Raw genomic sequence first — 19,823 nt, 5'->3', positions numbered from 1 at the left:
ATCTTGGTTGGACTGTTTTACCGCATCCACCATATTCTCCAGATCTTGCACCAACCGACTACCATTTGTTCTTGTCTCTCAGTGACTACATGCGCGACAAGCAATTCGACGACGAAGAGCATCTCAAAACTGAACTCTCCACTTTCTTCTCATCGCGTTCGCCGGATTTCTTCTCCCGTGGCATCATGATGTTACCTAGTAAATGGCAACAAGTGGTGGACACTAATGGTGAATACTTGTGTGAATAGTACTACTTGTCGCTTGAGAGAAATAAATTTTTTTCAAAAAAAAAATAGTACAAAAACTTATGGGACAACCTGATACTTCGAAAAACTATGACAAAATATTTCCACCTGCCCACCGATTTAAAAAACCTCGGAGAACACCGCAGCAAGCTCCAATCTAATTATAATTAAGGCAAAATCAATACGAAACCGTGAATAATACCTCTTCATGTGTAGAAAAAACCTTCTGCGTCTCTTGCTCCTCTCCTACATTCTCCCTCTATCTCGACCACCGCCAGTTGAGGGAGGGAGGCGAAACGGTCAGCAGCAGCCAGCAGCAGTCATCTTTTGCTGTGTTGTATGTGTGTGTGTGTGTGTGTGTGTGTGTGTGTGTGTGTGTGCCCCAGTCGTTTCCTTTTCCTTTCTCTTCTCTCGTTTTCTTGTTCTTCGTCGCCTCCACCATCCCGAACCCAGGGCCGACAAGTGAGATGCGGCGAGGGCACCCCCCAACCACGAGCCCTCGGCGGGTTTCTCTCGGCCATTGTTAACCCCGGCCCCCGTCCGTCCTCATCCTATGCAAAGCAGTGAAGTGGTGGTGGTCTCATTCGCAAACCCCCAAACCACCAAACAACACATTATTATGCCCAACACCACACAAAGTTCGAATTTTTCCTGCCCTTTTCGGTATATAAAATAGGTTACACTTTAAAAAAATCTGAAAAAAAGAGTTTCTTCCTCAAAACTTCCCTTTGCGACTCTACTTCTTTTCCCTCTCTCTTGTTTAACCACTTGTGTTTGTTGTGAAATCGAAGTCGCATATCCTCTATCTTGTTCCATTTTTTCGTTTTTTACACTGCTACTTGTAACGTTTCTTTTGTTTCAGAAACCCAGGGGTCCTTGCAATGGACTTCCCTTTGCCGGCTCTGCTTGCAATAGAGGATTATGATGAAAATGAGGTTTGTGGGCATTTTTAAATAGTAAAAAAATTTAAACTTATTAAAAATACTAATCGAGTAAAATAAATCAATAAAAAATAAGACTTACCCCAAAAGGTATCGAGGTCTAGATAATGAAAATGGTAATTCAACCAAAACATTTAGTTAAACTAATTTTTTAAGATTTGAAAAACACTCTTTCTAAACCTAAAGTTGAAAAAAAGATTGCTGGAATTTTTTAAATGTTAAACACTGACATTTTTTTTTGAATACTCTGAATTTTTTCAATTTAAATTGTACTTTTTTTCCTTCACCCCGTTTATCCAACTCAGCGAAACGCAGACCTAAAAATGCAATGCCCAAAACTTTTTGAAGAATTCTGTCAGAGGCAATGCATTTTTAGCAGTGTCCTCTGCCGGGCAATAGAATACGAAATGAAACATCACCCCGCAACAAGTGCACCAAAAAGAAATGCGAATAGGATGATAAAATTGATGGAATTTCAGGGTAAACTAGCTGCATCGATTCGATGGTTAATTTCACGGGTTTACGAAGAAAAACGAGATATGCCGGATAAATTAAGGGACGGAGTGCAGAGGGATGAAAATGTAAGTTTTTATTTGACTCGTGCTTAAATTTAAAAAAAACTAATAAATTCAAATTTGAAAACCACAATTTTCAAATTTTTCATCAGAAATATTATTATTTCTAATTAACTGCTGAAATTCCAAATTGAATAGCTTTTGAAAATAACTTTTTAGAAGCTGCTTAACTATCAGAAATCTTAGTTTTTCTGTAACGAAACAAAAAAAAGTATCCCAATATCTCCAAAACCAAAATTCCACAACAACCTCATCAATTATTCAGGGACACTTTCAAATTGACGAAGCCGTCGTCGGAGCCCTGTGCAATGGTTCGTTGTACGCACAAGCTGCTGCTAAGATATTCAAGGAGTCAGCGCTAGTTACTGTGAGTTTGTTCGAGGATGAGCAGCTTGTTCACTATTAATTTAAAATTCAGAAAGGCCATGGAGCAGTTCTCGCGGTGCTGACCGATTATGGAATCGATGTATTGCACGACGGAAATGAATTGGTGGAGGAGGCGCAGCTGGTTGCTTCGGCTCCTTTTAATATGGTAAGGCTTTTTATGATTAAAAACATAATTTTTTGTTCTGAAGACTTTGAATGCACTTTCTATTTTAGGGAGCTGCCAAAGGGTACGAGAAAATTTTTTTAATTTTCCAAAAATATAGTTTTGTTTAGCGGTGTTTGAAAACCTACGGAATTGATCATTTTGTTTTATTTGACATGAAAATAAGTTAGTTATGCATTGGAAATTTTGAAAGTACCTCAAAAAGTTCCTTAAAAAGTTTAAAACTGCCAAAATCTTACTTGACAAGTCACAAATTTCAGGTAGTTTTGAAGATTTTTTTCATATCTTTCAGCATAAGTACGTGCTGTTCTGAAATAGATTGAACTTTTTTAAACATAATTTTCAAACACTTTTTGTCCAAATTAAAAAAATGGAAGGATATACACAAGTACCGTTTTTCATTACAAATTTTTAAGATTCTTTAAATGGTACACAAAATTACACAGTCTACTTCTGAAAATGGTATTGAAAAATTGCAAAAAAATTTAATTTCAGTCTGCACACCTTGCAATAATTGATGCTCTTATGATGGCACACCTTCGAGATGTTATCCCAGTCAGTCGGGTGGTTGAAGCAGTAAGGTTGGTTAATTTTATCAAACTCAAACTCTTGCGTTGAAGCTGTTAATGACTATAACAAAAACACGTGAGACAGAATTTTCAAAAAAAAAAAAATCATGCTTTCGATTTGATGCTAAATTCACATATTTTCAGTAACTCTGCTATTTAGGTTTCTTAAAATTTTAGCACACCCACCTTTTCAAAAAATTCCCCAGCAGTTAAATTGATGCTATCAAAAACTAACCAGTTTAATGGAATTTATTTTCTTATTTATCGCAACAAAACTTCCTCATTCCACTTTCCCTTATTCCAGCCGTCACACAGCTGTGGAGCCCAGCGAAAAGCCCATCGACAGTGTGGATGCTCTACTTTTCTGGATAAATAAAATATGTCTTCTAGTTAGAGACGATGTAGAACGGGAGGATTCGAACACGAATATTCCGGAAATGGAGGATTTGTACGAGGATATTTCAGATGGGCAGTGTTTGTGTGCTCTATTGCATTGGTACAGACCGCATGAAATGCCTGTAGCTGGTGAGTTTTTCTCTCTCTTAAGATTAGGACCATGACTTTTAGGTTTGAGACACTTTAAGCTTGACAATTTTTGAGTACAACATATTCAGTTAAATTTGGTCGACAATTAAGTGATAACTTCAATATAAGCCCAAGGCGACACTCAAATCTATCCACTACAAACTAATTTTAAAATGAAATATTTCAGATATTTCGTTCAACGATTCAGCGACCACAAGAGACTGCCAATATAACTTAATGTTGTTACAGTAAGTCACCTCATTTTGTGTGTCACTTCACACCCTCTTTCCCCATTTCCAGACTATTCTGCCGACACCACCTCGCAGTTGACCCATTCCACTTCGAGATCGAAGATCTGCTGTACCTGCGTGACTCACTACAAATGAATGTGAACGCCTTCCTTGCTGACCTATTCGTTCAATTCGAACCGCCAGTTACACCAGAACCAGGTAATTACTTCAACCTATCTCACTCTTCCACCATTACTGAAAAATGATGATTCTAGTTGAAACACCACGCATCGGACCTTCTCCTCGACGCTTCGTGCCGGCATCTGCAATTCCTGACCTTAGAGCTGCAAATGCGGCGGCGAGAAGTTCAATGCACAATAGGAATCGACCAAGAATGTATAATCCACCTCCAGCTGTTTCACATTCTCAAGGCCCGTCGAGATCAGTGAGCAGAATGAGCCAGGACAGTTTATTTTATTCTCGTCCAGCATCGATTGCACTACAGAGGAGGAGCATGGATCAAGATTCTGTGACCGATTTTCAAACCATTCGGCAGGTATGAAAACTTTTTATTTGTTAAAGCTCACGTGTAGTTGGTGAGATTATTAATTTTTAAAAACATTCGCTCTTATATTTTAGTCTAAATTTCCAATATTGAGTTACACAAATTTGACGGTTTTTTTTCGAGAATTCTGCACTACACGTTCTCGAACTCAATGAATTCTTTTTTATTTTTGTCAAATAATGAAAGTCCTTCTTTAAACTTGAGCTCGCGTTAATATTATAGAGAGATACTTATATTTTGTAAGTTAAAAATATTTGAATTGAGCAGGAACAAGCGGGTTTTATAAAGTTAAAATAAATGCTAAAAAAAATTAAAACATGTAAACAGAGTTGTTATATAAAAAAAATTTTACATAAAAATAAAATCATTGCAGGGTTTTGAAAACCAAGCTGGAACGGCTCAACTAAATCGATATGATGGCAGTGTGACTGCATCTGTTCGGCTGGCCATGGAGGAAAAACGGAGAAAGCATGATCAACAGATGGCTCAGATGAGGTGAGTTTTTTGTTTGAAAATCGAAAAAAACTTCCCTTTAGAAAAATGACAGTGGAGAAATTTTGATTCACATCAACGGTTTTTGAACTTGAATAATGCGCTGGTCAATATATGCCAATTAAAAAACTGCGTTATTTTCGCTTCCTACTTTTAATTAGTTTTAGCTCTGCGAACGAGACGGAGCGACTCGAAAAAAGCAAGGCCGCATTTTTTGCACTCCGAAAAAACGACAACGACCAAACGAGCAAAGGAAAAGAGGAGTGGTACGACCATTTTGAAGCAAAACTACGAGCGTTGGAGCTGAGAGTGGGATTAGAAGAAGGAGAGGATGGAACTCAATCGGCCAGATTGAACAGAGCCTCTTCCCAGCCTAGTGTGGTACAAGGTATGCCTTTGAGTATTTTCAGTTTAAAAATAATTAATTAAGAGATTACCTCGCGGTGTAGTTTGTACACTGTTCAAAGTCTAAAAAATTGAATTCACGTCCGAAGTACATGCTCAGTCATGCGAGTGAACATAAAAAATAAATGTCTAGAACAGATTTGCATCCGAACAAAAAAATTGCGGAAAACTAAAATAAAAATTCATTGACCGGAAAATTGAATAATTCATTCCGTGTTCTGCTCAATCGCAGAGGACATATTGGAATTATTGAAGCGTGTTTTGATGGAGCAAGTACGAGAGAGGTTCAAATAAGTTTTTTAGCTGAATTTTTCTGTTTAGAGCGCAAATTGGAAAGTACAAAATGTAGGGAATTGTAAGATCTCTCTCAGTTATTTCAAGCTCTTTCGTGAGTATACTGTAATATAGTTTTTGAGAATCGGAAAATTGAATGCATCCTTCGAAAAATTTCTTGAAAACTTTTCTACAATATTTACCTCATTCTCCTTGCGAACCCCATCATCTCCCTAATCTCCCGCATTACCAAAACAAACACATATTTTAGCCGGTCAAACATACCCAGCCAACTACATGACATTGCCGATGAACGCAGCTGCACAAATGACACAGTCTTATATTCAACATCCACAAACCCCACACGACTACTACATGCAGCAGCAAATGCAGCAACAGCAGCAGCAACAGGCTCAAGCTCAGAGCAACTATGCGAGTCCTTCTCAGGTTGGTGAGATGAATCTTAATACGTTTGATGAGTTTTCAAATTTCACAGTTCATATTTTTAAGAGCAAAAAAAAACTGACAACTAAAATTAAATAACTAGGAAATTAAAAAAAAACCCCCCCCCCCCCCCCCCCGTGAGTGACTTGCAATAGTTAAATAAAAACGATTTCAGCTCCGAAACAGCTTGAGCAACGGAATGATCAACCACGCGGGCTATATAGTTCAATCAATGTACCCCGGTGATTATCAACAACAGCAACAACAAATGCAAATGCAGCAGGGACAAATGCCAGTGCAGCCAGTTGGTGCATACACTCCGGAAGGATATTTCATTCCACATCACATGCAGCCGATTCCAGTACAACAGGGTTATCAACAGGTGAGTCTTGAATGTGCAATATTGTCCTGACGGTTTTAACTAGATTTATAATTAACGAGTACTCACTAGGTTCATATGAACTACTTACCATTCACTAGGGAAACTAGTTCAACTCAAAAATAAGGAATTCGGCAGCACTTAACTGACACGTGGAAAGAGAAGTTATGGTCTTAACATAGAACACGCTGCCATTATTTTGAAATGCCCATTGTGTTAGCTTTTAGAACATGTATCACTTGTCCAATAATTTTCTTAAAATCATGCAAAACGTCTCGTTAAAATCAATGTAATTGAAATTTGAGAAAAAAATGGAAAAAGTATATCAAAAGCTATTCATTTCAATTTCCACCACCCATTATGAGCCCAACACCACATTGCAACACATTTAATTTCCTAGATGCCTCAACCCGGAATGGGTTTTAATGGAATGCCTGCCACCAGTCAACCCGGCTTCAATATGGAGGGCTCTCCCGCGCAGATGGGCTACATTCAAACAGCCAATAAGCCGTTAGATATGGAAATGCCGATGCAACAGCAGCCACCACAACAGCCACCACAACAAATGCTTCCTCCCAATCAAAACGCCTTCCATCTTCATTCAAAGAGTGATGATGTAGGTTTAAAAGTTCAACAAAAAACTTTTCCTGGGCTTTTCCTTTTAAGTTCACAAAAATAAATTTCTAGGCGACTCAAGTGCAAGCTGACCCACCATTGGAAATCAATAGAAATCTGACAAACTGGGGAATGACTTACAAACAAGAAATGCCAGCAAGGTCGATACCATCGAGGAGGACGTGGCAAAATGAAACGTTTATAAAGAATGAGTTGGACTTAGTGAATAGCAAAGAGTCGGTGCCACATATCACAGATGAGGTGAGGTTTTATTTCGACAAGAACATTGTTGCGTTAATTGAGTGTCCTATAACAATTCTTACGTATGAAAATAATTTCAAATCATCAGCTTAAAATCATATTTTCAGACAACAACACAACCTGAAGAGGCTGCAAGACGCTTCCCAGATTTGATGCTTGACAATCATTCGGAAAATCTTGCTCCAGGTAGATTTATTATTTCAAATAAAGACTGTTCACATTCAACATATTTCCAGGCCGAGGCTTCAGCCGTCAAAATGACCGTGATGATCTTTCTACTGGTAGAAAATCAGACGACAGTCCTACTGACACGCCTGGTCGCACTTTTGATGACGATGAGGGCTCTGGTGAAAACATGGAGAAAATCGTTGGTTTTTTTTTAAATCGGGATGTATTTCAAAACTATGCTTACAGGCAAATGAACGTCGTATTGCTAAAAAAGCAGCTCTCATCGCAAAAACTATGAAAAGAAAAGAAGAAATCGAGACAAAAGTTGACCTGGCAGAACAAAGAAACGCAGAGAGGCGACAAGTTGAGAATGAGAAGAAGGAGTTGGCATTGAGAAAGAAGGTTGAAAAAGAACAACAACGACAAAAAATTCTTGATGAATACAAGAGGAAAAAGCTGGAGAAGGAGCTCGGTGCTGAGCTCTCAGCTAGGTCAACCGGAAGAGGACATTCTCAACCACCGTTCATCAGGACAAAGTCTCAAATGAGTGAAGTAACAGAGTCTTCAAGGCAGAATACTCCTAGAATGAGAGGCCAGTCATCTGTTGAGCAAAGGGTATCGGTGAGCAGTTTGGCGGAACCAAGTGAGTATAAAAAAGTCAATCAAGTGATGAAATTTGTTGCACGTTGGGATCAATTTATCAAATTAGGTTTTGATTTGAAGGCGGTCTACAAAACTTAGGATATTTGTATTAAGCTGTTCTACTTACCCATTCTAAAAAGATGATAGTATGATCGTGCTGTGTGTGTGATAAATTTCCAATACAATCGAGAAAAACTAATAGAAAAATTCAAAAAAGGTAATAAAAAAGAGGTGGAACCTGTCACTTCTAGAATTACTAATTAGAGTGAGTTGATTGACTATAACATTTAAATCAGTGTATTCAAACTTATCAATTAATAAATCACTAATAGTCAAGCATAAACATTTTTCAGCACACAAGTTATACGCCAAAACAGTGACCAAATCCAACCGTGGATTAATCAATAACGCTCTTCAATTCAGTGTGTTCCCTGGAGCAGTTAATAATGCAACAAGGCAGGCGGTAAGTGTTACGATACTTGAAAAACAACTTATAATTTAAATAAAGAAAGTGGAAACAGGAACTCCAATTTTCAAATTGCAGCCTGCTTCTCATTAAATATGTTGTGTAGTAGCTGTTTGCAAAAAGTGTTGTTTTTTTTTGAAGTTTGGAAATAGAATCAGTACAAACTTTTGAGTAATGCACATAACGGAAATTTTAAAATAATATGTTTTTAAAAATACAACTCGTACACCTAGGTACTCATAAAACTACTAGGAAAACTATTCATTTTTCAAAATAAGGCCCAACAATAAATCGACTTACAGACAATAACACAAATGGCGTCATCTAGCTCGAAGCATTTTCTGATTCTTTTCCGAGACCAAAAGTGTCAGTACAGAGGACTGTACACTTGGGACGAGGTGAGAAAAATCTCATATGTATTTTCCCACTATTTATGTTTTTATAGATTTCCGACACAGCCGTTAAAATTTCGGGACAAGGACCGCCAAAATGCACTGAGGCAATGATGAATTCAATGTTTAAGTGAGTAAACTTGACTATGTTTATTTGCAATGAAAAAAAAAGATTTTAGATACGATTCCGGAGCGAAAAACTTCACGAACATTGCCACAAAGCACTTGTCTGCCACAATTGACGGATTTGCAATTTTGGATCAATACTGGCAAAAAGCTCGAATTCCACACTCGGGAACTCCGGCTCATAAGAATAACTAAAGAGATACACATGTTTTTGGTGCTTTGTAGAAACCAGTACACGCGCATTTTCACTTACTTTTTTTATTTTTTTCCGTTTCTTTCTGTTTCTAATTTTGCAGATTACGAGCTTGCTAAAATCAATTAAAATTGTAGTTATTAATTTAATTGCACTTGTAAAATGAAACTATTAAATAATTTTCAAATTTCAAAATGAAAATAAAATCAAAATTTGTGAAAAAAAAGAATAAAAACCCCCTTTATTTATTTTCTGTGATCCTTGTGTTTCAGTTGTTTCATAGTCAGTTGTCAAAAAGTTTGAACCTTGTCTGATGGAATCTTTTTGTGAAACTTTTCTTGTTCATCCCATGCCTTCCTTAAAGTGTAATTGTCATTTTGTGCCCCATTTCCAATCAAATCTTCTCCACTGTTCGGCCAGATTTACTTACGAATAAATTAATTCGAATTTATTTTTTAAAAAATTAATTGGTGTGTTACAAAACTAAATCATTATTACAAGGTCTTGATGTTTGCGAAAACATTATCCAAAATGTTTCAAAACATAATTTTTCAAAATGTTCCAAGAAAGGATCTACTAATATTGAAATCTCTACTAGTTTCTGGAAGTGTTGAATCACAAAAATAATTTGAACATTTCAAGGTAATTTCTACAATAAATGTGTATTATTTTACAGGAAAAATGTTACATCTGTATTTTTTAGTAACACTCAGGAGTGGGCGCAAATTTCAAAATTTTTGAAAAACAATGTCTGGTCTTTGCCAAGTCTTTGAAAAAGCAGAGAAACTAATTTGTCTTACTATTAGTGAGTGCTTGTGAGGTAAAAATTATAATTCATTTTTCTTAATCATAATTTCAAGATTCAGTTTCCTGTTTCTAGAGGTTTAAAATTCGCAATTGCTAAACTATTACTGTCCACCCTAAAAATTTAACTACACACTGTCATGAAAGTACATGTGCTTTAAACATATTTAGTTTGTAATTTTTTTTGAAAGCAATAATGATAATGATAATCTCATTATCAAAATATAATAGGTAAACCATTGAAAATTGCGTACTAATACAGAAAACACATCACGAAAATTTGTACTTTGTTCTCTTTAAATTCGAAAAAATGTTAAGCTACATACTTGTCATTTTAAATTGCGAAAAAATATGTAATCTCCATCTTTCAATTTTTTTTGCATTCTTGGGGTTCGATTCTAGATGATCAAGAAGATCATGGCATTGTTCGAATCTGAAAATAATTGCGCGTAAAAAGTGTTTTGTCTTCAAAGTTGGGTAGAAAATGGTGACACAACCGATTGTCTACTTCTTACTTTGTCTTCACTTTCTTCAAAGAACCACCAGTGATGGCGGTGTAAAGCAGCTTACTGTTTGAATGTCTATTATTCTTACGTAACACGCAGCGACTTTTCCCCCTCTAACCACTTGATGCCTTGACTCATCAACAGGTCTTCTTTGTGAAAGCATTATAAAAAGTACTACGAACGACTGACAAAATTCAAATCGCTCAGTTCTTAGCATTCCAAAAAAGTATGCAGACTCTTTTTGCCGTTCTTGGTTTTCTTGCAATTTTGGCTGTAACAGATGCATGCTTTGCATCTGGAATTTGTGGTGGTGGGTGTGCTCCGCCACCACCTCCAGTGTGCTCGGGAGGTTGCGGAGGAGGTTACTCCTGTGGAAGATATGGCTGTGCAAAGGCGAGAGGATCCAAAACTCTTTCAATCAAGAGTGAGGTGAGAAATTTCGATCATTAGAAAATTGAGGTTTCCTATTAGACTTTGATAAAATGCCTTCCTCATATAATTTTTTATTTTCAATATTTTTCTATAATATATTTTAAAAGCTTTTGCTCAATACTTTAAAAAATAATCCTAACATCACGTCATTTTAAGGAAGTTCTGAAACTCCCAAATTCCAGAAAACAATGTCACCAGACGAGAAGTTTATGAGATGCTGCCAGGAGAGAAATCTTCCAGATGCCTGTCTTTCCAAGTGTTCCTTCCGCACATACACCAAGACAGCTCTCCAAGCCATGTACTTCAAGCAAGACTACTGCCCAATGCAAGCAGCAGCAGATATTCAATACTGTGCTGCTCAAGGGCAAGATCACACTGACTGCTGCTATAGAAACTCGGTTGGAACCACATTGGCCGGAAACAAAGTAGGTGTGATGGACTATAAAACTAGTATCGTAACGTTCAAATAACCCCCAAAACGAACGTTTGAAAACGTCTTTTCTTTGACGAATCTGTAAATTCAAAGTATATTCCAACCGATTAATTTGAAAATTTTAGTGCTTCACTTTCTGCGACCAGCGTCCAGGAAACGTCACACAACTTGACCTCTCCTACTTGGCTTGTTACGATCGTTTTGAGAACATGAAGGCCTGCTTTTGGCAGAAGCTCAACGAGCAATCCACCCCAGAGTTCTCATCTAACATCGATTCAGAGTCCGAATTCTCTGAGCAAGGACCAAACAGACACTTCGCACTTACCTCATCCCGAACCTTCCAAGCAAGAACTTTCGGTCAATAACTTATAAGTTTTAATACCTCTATGCACTGAACACTTGATTGTAAAAATTGCCGCTCGTCACAGTATTTAATATTTGTTTTCAATTCAGTAAATTTTCGATAAATTTTTACCGTTGATACGATAAGTTTTTTTATATGCCATTTCTATAGGTCTAGCTATTATTGCACCAACTGGTTTTCAGAAAGTTGGCCTACGCTCCCAGGGGCAAAAAATTAGGGACATTCACTTTAAAGAGGCATTATTCAAAGAAAAAATTGGGGGGTCATTGCTCTTAGGGGGCATTCTGAAAATTCTCAAAAGGTCATTTAAAAAATTTCAGAGGGTTATGTTGTCTGTGTATCTCTACAGGCTCACCTCTCACTACAGGCTCACAGGCTCTCTATGGGGAAAAACTGTTTAGATGTTGTGACATAGAAATTGTATGTACCAACTATGCTGATGTACCAAGTTGATACTACCAAGTACCAACCAGCATAGTTGGTACCTTTTCAATCTTTATGACGTTGGTCAGAACGTGAAAGAAATTTATGAGGCTGAAACAATTGTAGTTTCACTAAAAGCCGTATTTTTATTCAGTACACATTTGAACAATTTGCCCTCTGTGAGATTTTTAAAATGCTTATTTGTGAATTTTGAGAATTACCCCTAAGAGCAAATAGTTTTATCCCCATAGTGATCTTTGCGAAACCCCCTAGCGTACTTTTAAATTCATTCAGCCTCATGCCGTTACATCAACCAACTTGGCTGATGAACCAACTACCAATCAGCATAGTTGGTACCTCTTCAATCTTTATGACGATAGTCGGGCTACCTCATGCCACTATTGATTGGACGTGAGAAAAGTTTACGGGGCTGAAAAAATTGTAATTCCTGTCAACTCCGTTGAACTTTGTTCTTACATGATTCCATCCCATCATTATGTTTTGTTTTCATCCCAACCATTCGCCCCCTCCACTTTAGCTTGATAGACAAATTCCAATCCCCCGCTTTGAAATAGTATAAAAAGCGGGAAAAAACCGACCCAATCACACAATTTCCTTTTCATTTTCTTTTCATTATTTTTACCATACTTTTGCTCTTGTATCTTTTATTGATCTTTATTTATCTTTATATGAAATGGTTTAATAACCCAAGTTTGAGGTACCTTTGAAAAACCCCCCAACGCGGTGACTGAGGAAAGGAGAAGAGTTTTGGAACTCTTTTCTGTACAATTCCATCAAAATTTTTACTTTCAATCAGTTTGCATTAAAAAAATGCCTTTTGAGATTTTTACAATGAAGATTTTAAAGATTTTTGAGAATGCCCCCTAAAAGCAATGACCTCTAATACCACCTTTGAGTGATGCCCCCTGGGAGTGTGGGCTCAGAAAGTTACCTAGATACTTTTTGGGTGATATGTTCAAAATTTATTCAGAAGTAAAAGTATGATACAACTCACTGGGGCCAAAGTGTTTTTGGTGAGAATTGACGGAAGTTAGTAAAGCAAATTATCATTACAAAGTTGTCATTAATAAAAAAAATAATGGAAAATTCAAGAAATCAAATAAAAATGTAAGAGAAAACTTGTAAGTTTCAAGTATTTCCAATTATTATGATGTCATAGGTTTCCAAAAAGTGTAAAACAATTTGAGTAAATCAGCACTGGAACATTATGAAGATCAAAACTTATTAGTAGGATGTAAAAATTTAAGGTGGGATGAGAGGAGAATCAATTTGAACCGAGGAGAATTTGAACCAGTTCCTAATAAAATTAAAACTGTAACAAAATAGATCACTAACAGAATTTGGACAATAAAAAACTTACAGAGATATACGGTATTTGAAAGAAGTGTCACAAAATAATTCTTGAAACAGAAAATTTGATTGAACAGAAAACTTGATTATGTTTTCCGATCATTTGACATTACTACCAACTCATTAGAAACGCCCAGCACGACGCTGTCTGTAGTAGAACGCAAAATATGGAACCGAGTTGGCTGGTTCCGTTGGTCTGTTGATGTTCTGCTCGTAAATTCTGTTGTCATCCGCCAGAAACACATTCTGCAAAAAAAAGTAAAATTTAGTTAGGCAGCTTACAAGTCTTAATCGAAAGCAAAAGCACACTGGATCAAAACCCATAACCCAAAAAAAAACAAACGAAGCAAACTTTCCACGTCCATGCTTTTTTTAACAGAAAATGTGAAAATTTAGAAAAATATGTTAACTCTTGAATTGCTAATGTGAGTGAGTTTGGACAAATTTTTTAGTTCTGAAATTTGTGAGCCAAACTAAAAGTTCCCATGAAAATTGATAAAACTTTTATCAAAACTAAAGGTTTTTTTAAATCGACTTTTTTTTGAAAGCACAAGTGATTGGCAGATTTCAAACTCACTGTACATACACTATCCCTTCACGTTCTGAAATTCGAGATTACCCTCACTGTAAGAAATTGAGAAAATAATTTAGAAACAGATGGTTATATTTTACAAAATTTCGATTTTCATAACACAATTACACATTAGAACTTTTTTTTTGCCAGTTATCAAGTTTTTAAAATTTGGAAATTTTGTGTGAATTCCAAAGAATTGAAGCGTATGTTGCGAATTTTTTCGTGGCGAGTGAATATTTTATGTAACTTTTTTGGAAGTCACCAGAGTATACCGTTTTGTAGTTTTTATGTACAAATTTGAAAACTTGCCAACCTAGACAATGTTTGGCATTTGAAATTTTTTTCAGCAAACGGAATTTTCAGCATTTTCAAGTTGAGAAAAATGCCATTATTCACTTCAGGTTCCACTCACCCCGTGATGATAAACACGTGCCATATAGTGACCGCTGCTCTCATCGCGAAAACAATTGAACGTTCTGAAGTAGATGACACCACCAAGGTGAAATATGTCAGGCTCGTCGTTGTTTACCGAAATTGGTGAAAAATCTTCAGTTGGAAAGAACTCCAGCTCCTTTCCGATATGTCTATTGCCATCTTGGAAAGTGTCCACGGAGACGAGGATGACATCAGGAAATTCGTATCTAGTGGTTTCTCTACATGTCGTGTTTTCCTGGAATATTTGGCAACTATATTAAAAAAAAATATTATGATTAAATCTGCTAGTTCGGTTACAAATTAGAGCAATTTTTTAGAAGATATTAGACAAGTGAATCCTGAATTTCTTTGAAGTCCAGGACTGTAGGGCAACAAGTTTGGAGTCTTGATAAAATAAATTTTCCAGCTTCCAAACCACCATTTGGAAAAATGTGTGGCAGTGAATGGATTGGGCTCTAGATTTGACGTCTGAGCGTTTAATGTGAGTATGCCGTTAAGTTATTCACACCGTAAACGATAAATATTTCGAACTATGCTTCGTTAGAAGGTTAGTTTATTGCCAAGCTGCTACAGCATTACCGAATATTTTGATCTAGAATCAAAAGTTCTCAGTTTCTCAAAACACATTGCTTAATTCAGGTTGACTCAACGTTTTTGAGAAGTTAATGGGGCGTTATCAGAATTAACAAAAATACAAGATCTTTCAGCACTAAAATCTAAATAAACTTGCTTTTAAATTACTGATTATTCAGTTACGTGTTCCACTTACACATCCGTCATGCTCCCACGTAACGATTTCATTTCCAGTTACCGCCAGCATGGACTCAATGTTCGCAGCTGTAATCTCAAGATCTGGGCATCTCAGTTGAACTCTAGGACTCTGAAATCAATTAGTACATGTTTGCAAATCAATGAAAAGCGGCTTACTTTATCATTTATTTCTCTGCATTTGCCACACTCGTGGCAGACGGTTTTGTAATAAGCGGAAACTTGTCCAAATGTCTCGTCGTAAAACTCTTTGGAAAGTTGTCTGGAAAACGATTTTGGAATTACTTCAAAGAACAGTTTGGAGTTCCAAAGTAGGCAGACGCGAATTCAGGTCCGGGCGCCTGCCGAAACCCTGAAACCCCCTAAAAGAGCATTTTTTAAGGTGCATTATACCTATACCAGTCTTCAGCATCTTCACGGCACTTTCCATTAAATCCTCCTGGAATACTATTAAGCAGCTTTGAAATTGAAACACGAGGCCAGTCTCCTGAACCGGCAGCTGGAATAGAATGAGCAGCAAATTGTGCAACTAGCGACTTCATATGCATGTCCAATTTCTGAAATGTTATTTTTTACCAGTTTAAAAAATTGCATTTGTCATACGGTTTCTGCAATTTTCTCCTTGACATATCTCACAAATGGAGGGCAGGCAAGAAGAGCCTGGCAAACTGAAATGGCAAAGCATTCGAGGCAAGAGTTATAGATTGGCTGAAAAACAGGTTTTCGCTGAGAAGTTTGTTTTTACAAAATGAAAAATCTTACAGCTGGCTTTAATATCGGTTTGTTTTCGAATAGTGCAATGACTTTAGGATTATTGAAAATATCTTCGAAACGGCCTTTATTTACAGAGATCACATATTCCATAGTGATATTTGTTGGATCTGCTCGTTTGGCTTTGAGGTTCTATCAGGTTGTCCCATAAGTTTTTGTACTATTTTTTTTTTGAAAAAAATTTATTTCTCTCAAGCGACAAGTAGTACTATTCACACAAGTATTCACCATTAGTGTCCACCACTTGTTGCCATTTACTAGGTAACATCATGATGCCACGGGAGAAGAAATCCGGCGAACGCGATGAGAAGAAAGTGGAGAGTTCAGTTTTGAGATGCTCTTCGTCGTCGAATTGCTTGTCGCGCATGTAGTCACTGAGAGACAAGAACAAATGGTAGTCGGTTGGTGCAAGATCTGGAGAATATGGTGGATGCGGTAAAACAGTCCAACCAAGATCATGCAGCTTTTGGAAAGTCTTCTTGGCGACATGAGGCCTAGCATTATCGTGAAGAAAATATAGTTTTTCATATTTTCCGTTGGTCTTTTCTGCAACTCGGTCCAATTGGGCACAATAGTAATCAGCAGTGATAGTTTTATTAGTTGGCAACAATTCCCAGTGCACGGGTCCTTGAACACCCCACCAGACACAGATCATAATCTTTTTTGGGTGAAGATCAGGCTTTGGCGTCGGTATTCCTTTCTCACCGATCGGAAGCCATTGACGTTTTCTGGAATGGTTAACATAGAGCACCCACTTCTCATCTCCAGTAACCAGATTGTTCAGCCAATCGAACTTTCGACGAAAAGTTAGAAGTTGAGTACAAACGTTGACCCGAGTGAGCTTCTGTGATGCCGAAAGTTCATGAGGCACCCAAATTCCAAGTTTTGAAGTAAAACCAAGGCGACCCAAGTGACGTGCAATTGTGCTATGACAACACTCAAGCTTCTCTTCCATTTCACGAAGACTAAGACGAGGCTCTTCCTCCACCAGCTTCACTAGGTCTTCTTCATTTAACTCTACCGGTCGCCCAGAACGTTCTATTTCTTCGAGACTGAAGTCGCCGTTCTTGAACTTTTGAAACCAACTCTTTGCTGTATTATAAGAGAGTGCTCCCTCACCCATCGCACCGCATATGTTTCGTTCCGCTTCCATTGCTGAATGACCAAGACGAAATTCATAAAGAAGAAGCAATCTAACGTCTCGACGTTCAAGTTTGATGATTGTCATCGTGGCAAAGTAGAAATGGATGAAATGAATCTTTTCTGAAAGGGGACGACCCGACCTTGACACGACCTACGATGAAAAAATTTTAAAACTTTCTAGAAGTTTTGGAAAAATATTTGAAAAAAAGTACAAAAACTTATGGGACAACCTGATATAAAACCAAAAGTATACGCCTTAGTTTCAAAATTTCTAACAAAAAGCATACTTTATCAACATCTCTTGTTCCGTCTCTTCCGCCCTTCATTCGATTCTGGCAATTGGAAACTGACATACGCTGAATTTTACCCCAAATTGATTCGCCACCAATGTGCTCAGCATTGCTGAAAGTTAGTATTTGTACTGTTGACTGTCAAGTAAAAAAAAACCTGTTCACATCAGTTTCACACGGAGACGACTTTTTCTTGAAAACATCACGGAGCTGAAATCAATAAAAAGTTAGTAAATTTGGAGATCTTGTAGATGCGCATTTTTACAAATTTGTCAACAACTACCCTGCTCAATGAATTCGTGAGCCTCGACTCCTCCAAGAGACGAGTCAAATTCGGAACTGGTTTTATTTGCCTCAATTTGCAATTGTTGTTAGGAAGGTAGCATTTCCAGTTACTGTAAAAATTAAAAATATGTGAAAAGAACAAAATTGGTGTCAATTCTACCATTTGTGTTTTTTCTCTAGATATCCGGTGTAGAATCCAGACGGGGGCATATTTTAAAATGTAATATAATGCTGAAATTAAGTTTGAATTGTTCTAAAAAAAAAAAACAATAGAGTTACAAATAAAAAGTCAAATTAATTTGGAAAAATTTCTAGCAGGAAAATACAAATTTTAAAATAAAGTATTTTGTAGTGTGAATTTATTTAGGAAATTGCCGAAAAGGAAACATGCTTAAGCTCTGTACATAACAAAGCTGTAAGTTTAAGTAAGCTCCAATTTCAGCCATTCCACATATGGTTTATCTATTACTTCTGCATATGGCTGATCTACTACTTCAAAAGCTAGACGGATTGCTAGACCAACCACCCAATTTTACAATCATCTGCAGTCAGAGACTGTTACAGAAATTGAGCGTAGAGAGCCAAAGCCACCAAACTTGTAAACAATTATGCGTTGGCACATGAACCGTCACGACGCAATAGGTGCCGCAGCTGAACAGTTGAGAAGAAAAAAGATATTGAGAGGATTCGGAGTACAACAAAAAATAAGGTAAAAGGCAATTGTCACTAATGACAGCTTACTCGCAGCTGGAGAATTTTGTGGGGAGTTCCCAATAATTCCCAATTTACATAGAACTGAGTGGGAAAGTATGTGTCTGAACTTTTTTTTCGACATAAATTAACAAAAAATTAAGGAGTAGATTTGATTAGATATTGTTAAGAACGTTTGTTAAAACTAACATAATACTTTTTAGATTTTTTTATACCACATAATAACAGAGAAACCGCCTCAAAAATTGAGATAGAAATAGCGAAAAGAAAAAAATCTTTGCCATCACATATGGCACAGATATTCTTATGAATGAAGAAATCGACGCTTTTAGCTAAACATGTACCACCCACATCACGCGATAATCTAGAAGACTGTGCATATGGACTTTCTATTTTCAAGAGGAGCGCTTGGAGAAAAATAGGGGAAATTGGAGTTTGAAAGCAGGAGGCAATTGTAACATGAATCATACTATCAAACAAGTTTTTGTAAATAAAATCGATTATTGGCAGGAATCAATAGAGACGTCAATTTGTTTCTATGAAGGAATCGGGTTTTATTCAAAATTTGATTTTTATTTTTCAACTACAATACTATGTTTGGTCATGTGGGCTGTCTTAATCCGAAAGTGCAACTTTTTACTATAATGTTTCGGTTTCAACGTGTGTCGTACTATACTAATACGTGCGTTTTTTATTAGTTTCAAGCTTAAAAATGTATTGGGGCTCCGTGGAATAGTTGATCCCACAATTTGGCTCATTTTCGAAAATTTGAATTCTGAGTTGATACCAGGGGTGTGCGGCAAATCTCAAAATTTGCCGAGCTCGGCAAACGGCAAATTCGGCAAATTCGACAAATTTGCCGCACAACCCTGATTGATACGCCAGTTTTGAAAGACAATATTTGAAATAGAGGTTTTTTTAAACCGTATATTTGCCGATTTTACAGTTTGTGTATATCCTGTATGATATTACACCAGAAACTTTGGTAGAACAGGTAACCAAAATATTGTTGAACAGGTAACCAAAAAAAAAATTTATAGATGTAAATAAAATACTAAAGATGTATAAAAAATGCAGAAAAAATGCAAGTTTTTGATTTGCCTATAAATATGTTGTAGTAGAAGGAGACTGTGAGAGTGATGCAGTTATCACGAGGATTTTGATTTGAATGTGCAATTGACCAATTCAAATGTCGATGTATAGGGCATCCACAGTAATGAACGGAAAATGATAGGAGATAACATTCAATTCAGTGGTATGGTATTGGTGTATAAGATTTGAACTACCTAAACTCTTCGGTGGTAACAATTGAAGTAGTATTTAGGGGTTCAAAAACATGTAGTAGTTTATTGAAAGCTTGAGTTAGTTTTTGTTAATTAAGTTATAGCTGTTCAAATAATTTGCACGATTTTGAAAGCTGCTAGCTCTGTTATTGAAAAAATTATTTTTCCAGACAG

General features: G+C 36.8%; 3 protein-coding genes and 1 non-coding gene across 9 annotated transcripts; 3 read left to right on the top strand and 1 right to left on the bottom strand.

Moving 5' to 3' along the window:
* Positions 1–1,107: 1,107 nt before the first annotated feature.
* Positions 1,108–9,507, top strand: ptrn-1 (Patronin (microtubule-binding protein) homolog; the record flags this gene model as incomplete). 5 transcript variants are annotated; one of them, NM_078350.10, is made up of 22 exons in its annotated part: positions 1,108–1,180; positions 1,666–1,767; positions 2,027–2,128; positions 2,180–2,293; positions 2,807–2,892; positions 3,185–3,405; positions 3,593–3,653; positions 3,706–3,854; positions 3,911–4,191; positions 4,574–4,695; positions 4,860–5,080; positions 5,642–5,817; positions 5,990–6,196; positions 6,594–6,809; positions 6,881–7,069; positions 7,177–7,255; positions 7,306–7,436; positions 7,484–7,880; positions 8,233–8,342; positions 8,648–8,743; positions 8,791–8,867; positions 8,917–9,506. In NM_078350.10, 22 exons carry the CDS (start codon positions 1,127–1,129, stop codon positions 9,056–9,058), a joined length of 3,333 nt encoding a protein of 1,110 aa, NP_510751.4. The 5 variants fall into 5 exon arrangements, 4 of the variants coding, with proteins under 4 accessions (NP_510751.4, NP_001294846.1, NP_001294829.1 ...); NM_001307917.4 differs by having other exon boundaries at positions 1,127–1,180; positions 4,854–5,080; positions 8,917–9,507; NR_131745.1 differs by lacking the exons at positions 5,642–5,817; positions 5,990–6,196 and having other exon boundaries at positions 1,127–1,180; positions 4,860–4,945; positions 6,716–6,809; positions 8,917–9,058.
* A 1,068-nt stretch (positions 9,508–10,575) lies between these two features.
* On the top strand, positions 10,576–11,711 carry dbd-20 (DB domain-containing protein). Its single transcript, NM_078349.8, has 3 exons — positions 10,576–10,795; positions 10,981–11,223; positions 11,357–11,711. Exons 1-3 carry the CDS (start codon positions 10,595–10,597, stop codon positions 11,594–11,596), a joined length of 684 nt encoding a protein of 227 aa, NP_510750.1. The 5' UTR covers positions 10,576–10,594; the 3' UTR covers positions 11,597–11,711.
* A 1,003-nt stretch (positions 11,712–12,714) lies between these two features.
* F35B3.10 lies at positions 12,715–12,818 on the top strand. The gene has a single exon (NR_131744.1). It is a non-coding gene; the product is annotated as a small nuclear RNA F35B3.10 (small nuclear RNA).
* Positions 12,819–13,512: 694 nt separating this feature from the next.
* Positions 13,513–17,865, bottom strand: F35B3.3 (USP domain-containing protein; the record flags this gene model as incomplete). 2 transcript variants are annotated; one of them, NM_001373624.1, is made up of 10 exons in its annotated part: positions 13,513–13,635; positions 14,376–14,633; positions 15,168–15,278; positions 15,326–15,428; positions 15,560–15,723; positions 15,770–15,874; positions 17,368–17,482; positions 17,528–17,580; positions 17,654–17,765; positions 17,816–17,865. In NM_001373624.1, 10 exons carry the CDS (start codon positions 17,863–17,865, stop codon positions 13,513–13,515), a joined length of 1,194 nt encoding a protein of 397 aa, NP_001360742.1. The 2 variants fall into 2 exon arrangements, with proteins under 2 accessions (NP_001360742.1, NP_510749.1); NM_078348.1 differs by lacking the exons at positions 17,368–17,482; positions 17,528–17,580; positions 17,654–17,765; positions 17,816–17,865 and adding an exon at positions 15,929–16,030.
* Between the last annotated feature and the right edge of the window lie 1,958 nt (positions 17,866–19,823).

This window comes from Caenorhabditis elegans, chromosome X (assembly GCF_000002985.6).
Source record: "Caenorhabditis elegans chromosome X".
In the NCBI taxonomy this organism is placed as follows: Eukaryota; Metazoa; Nematoda; class Chromadorea; order Rhabditida; family Rhabditidae; genus Caenorhabditis; species Caenorhabditis elegans.
The sequence above is the reverse complement of the archived record's forward strand: the minus strand, read 5'-3'. Positions and strand labels throughout refer to the sequence as shown.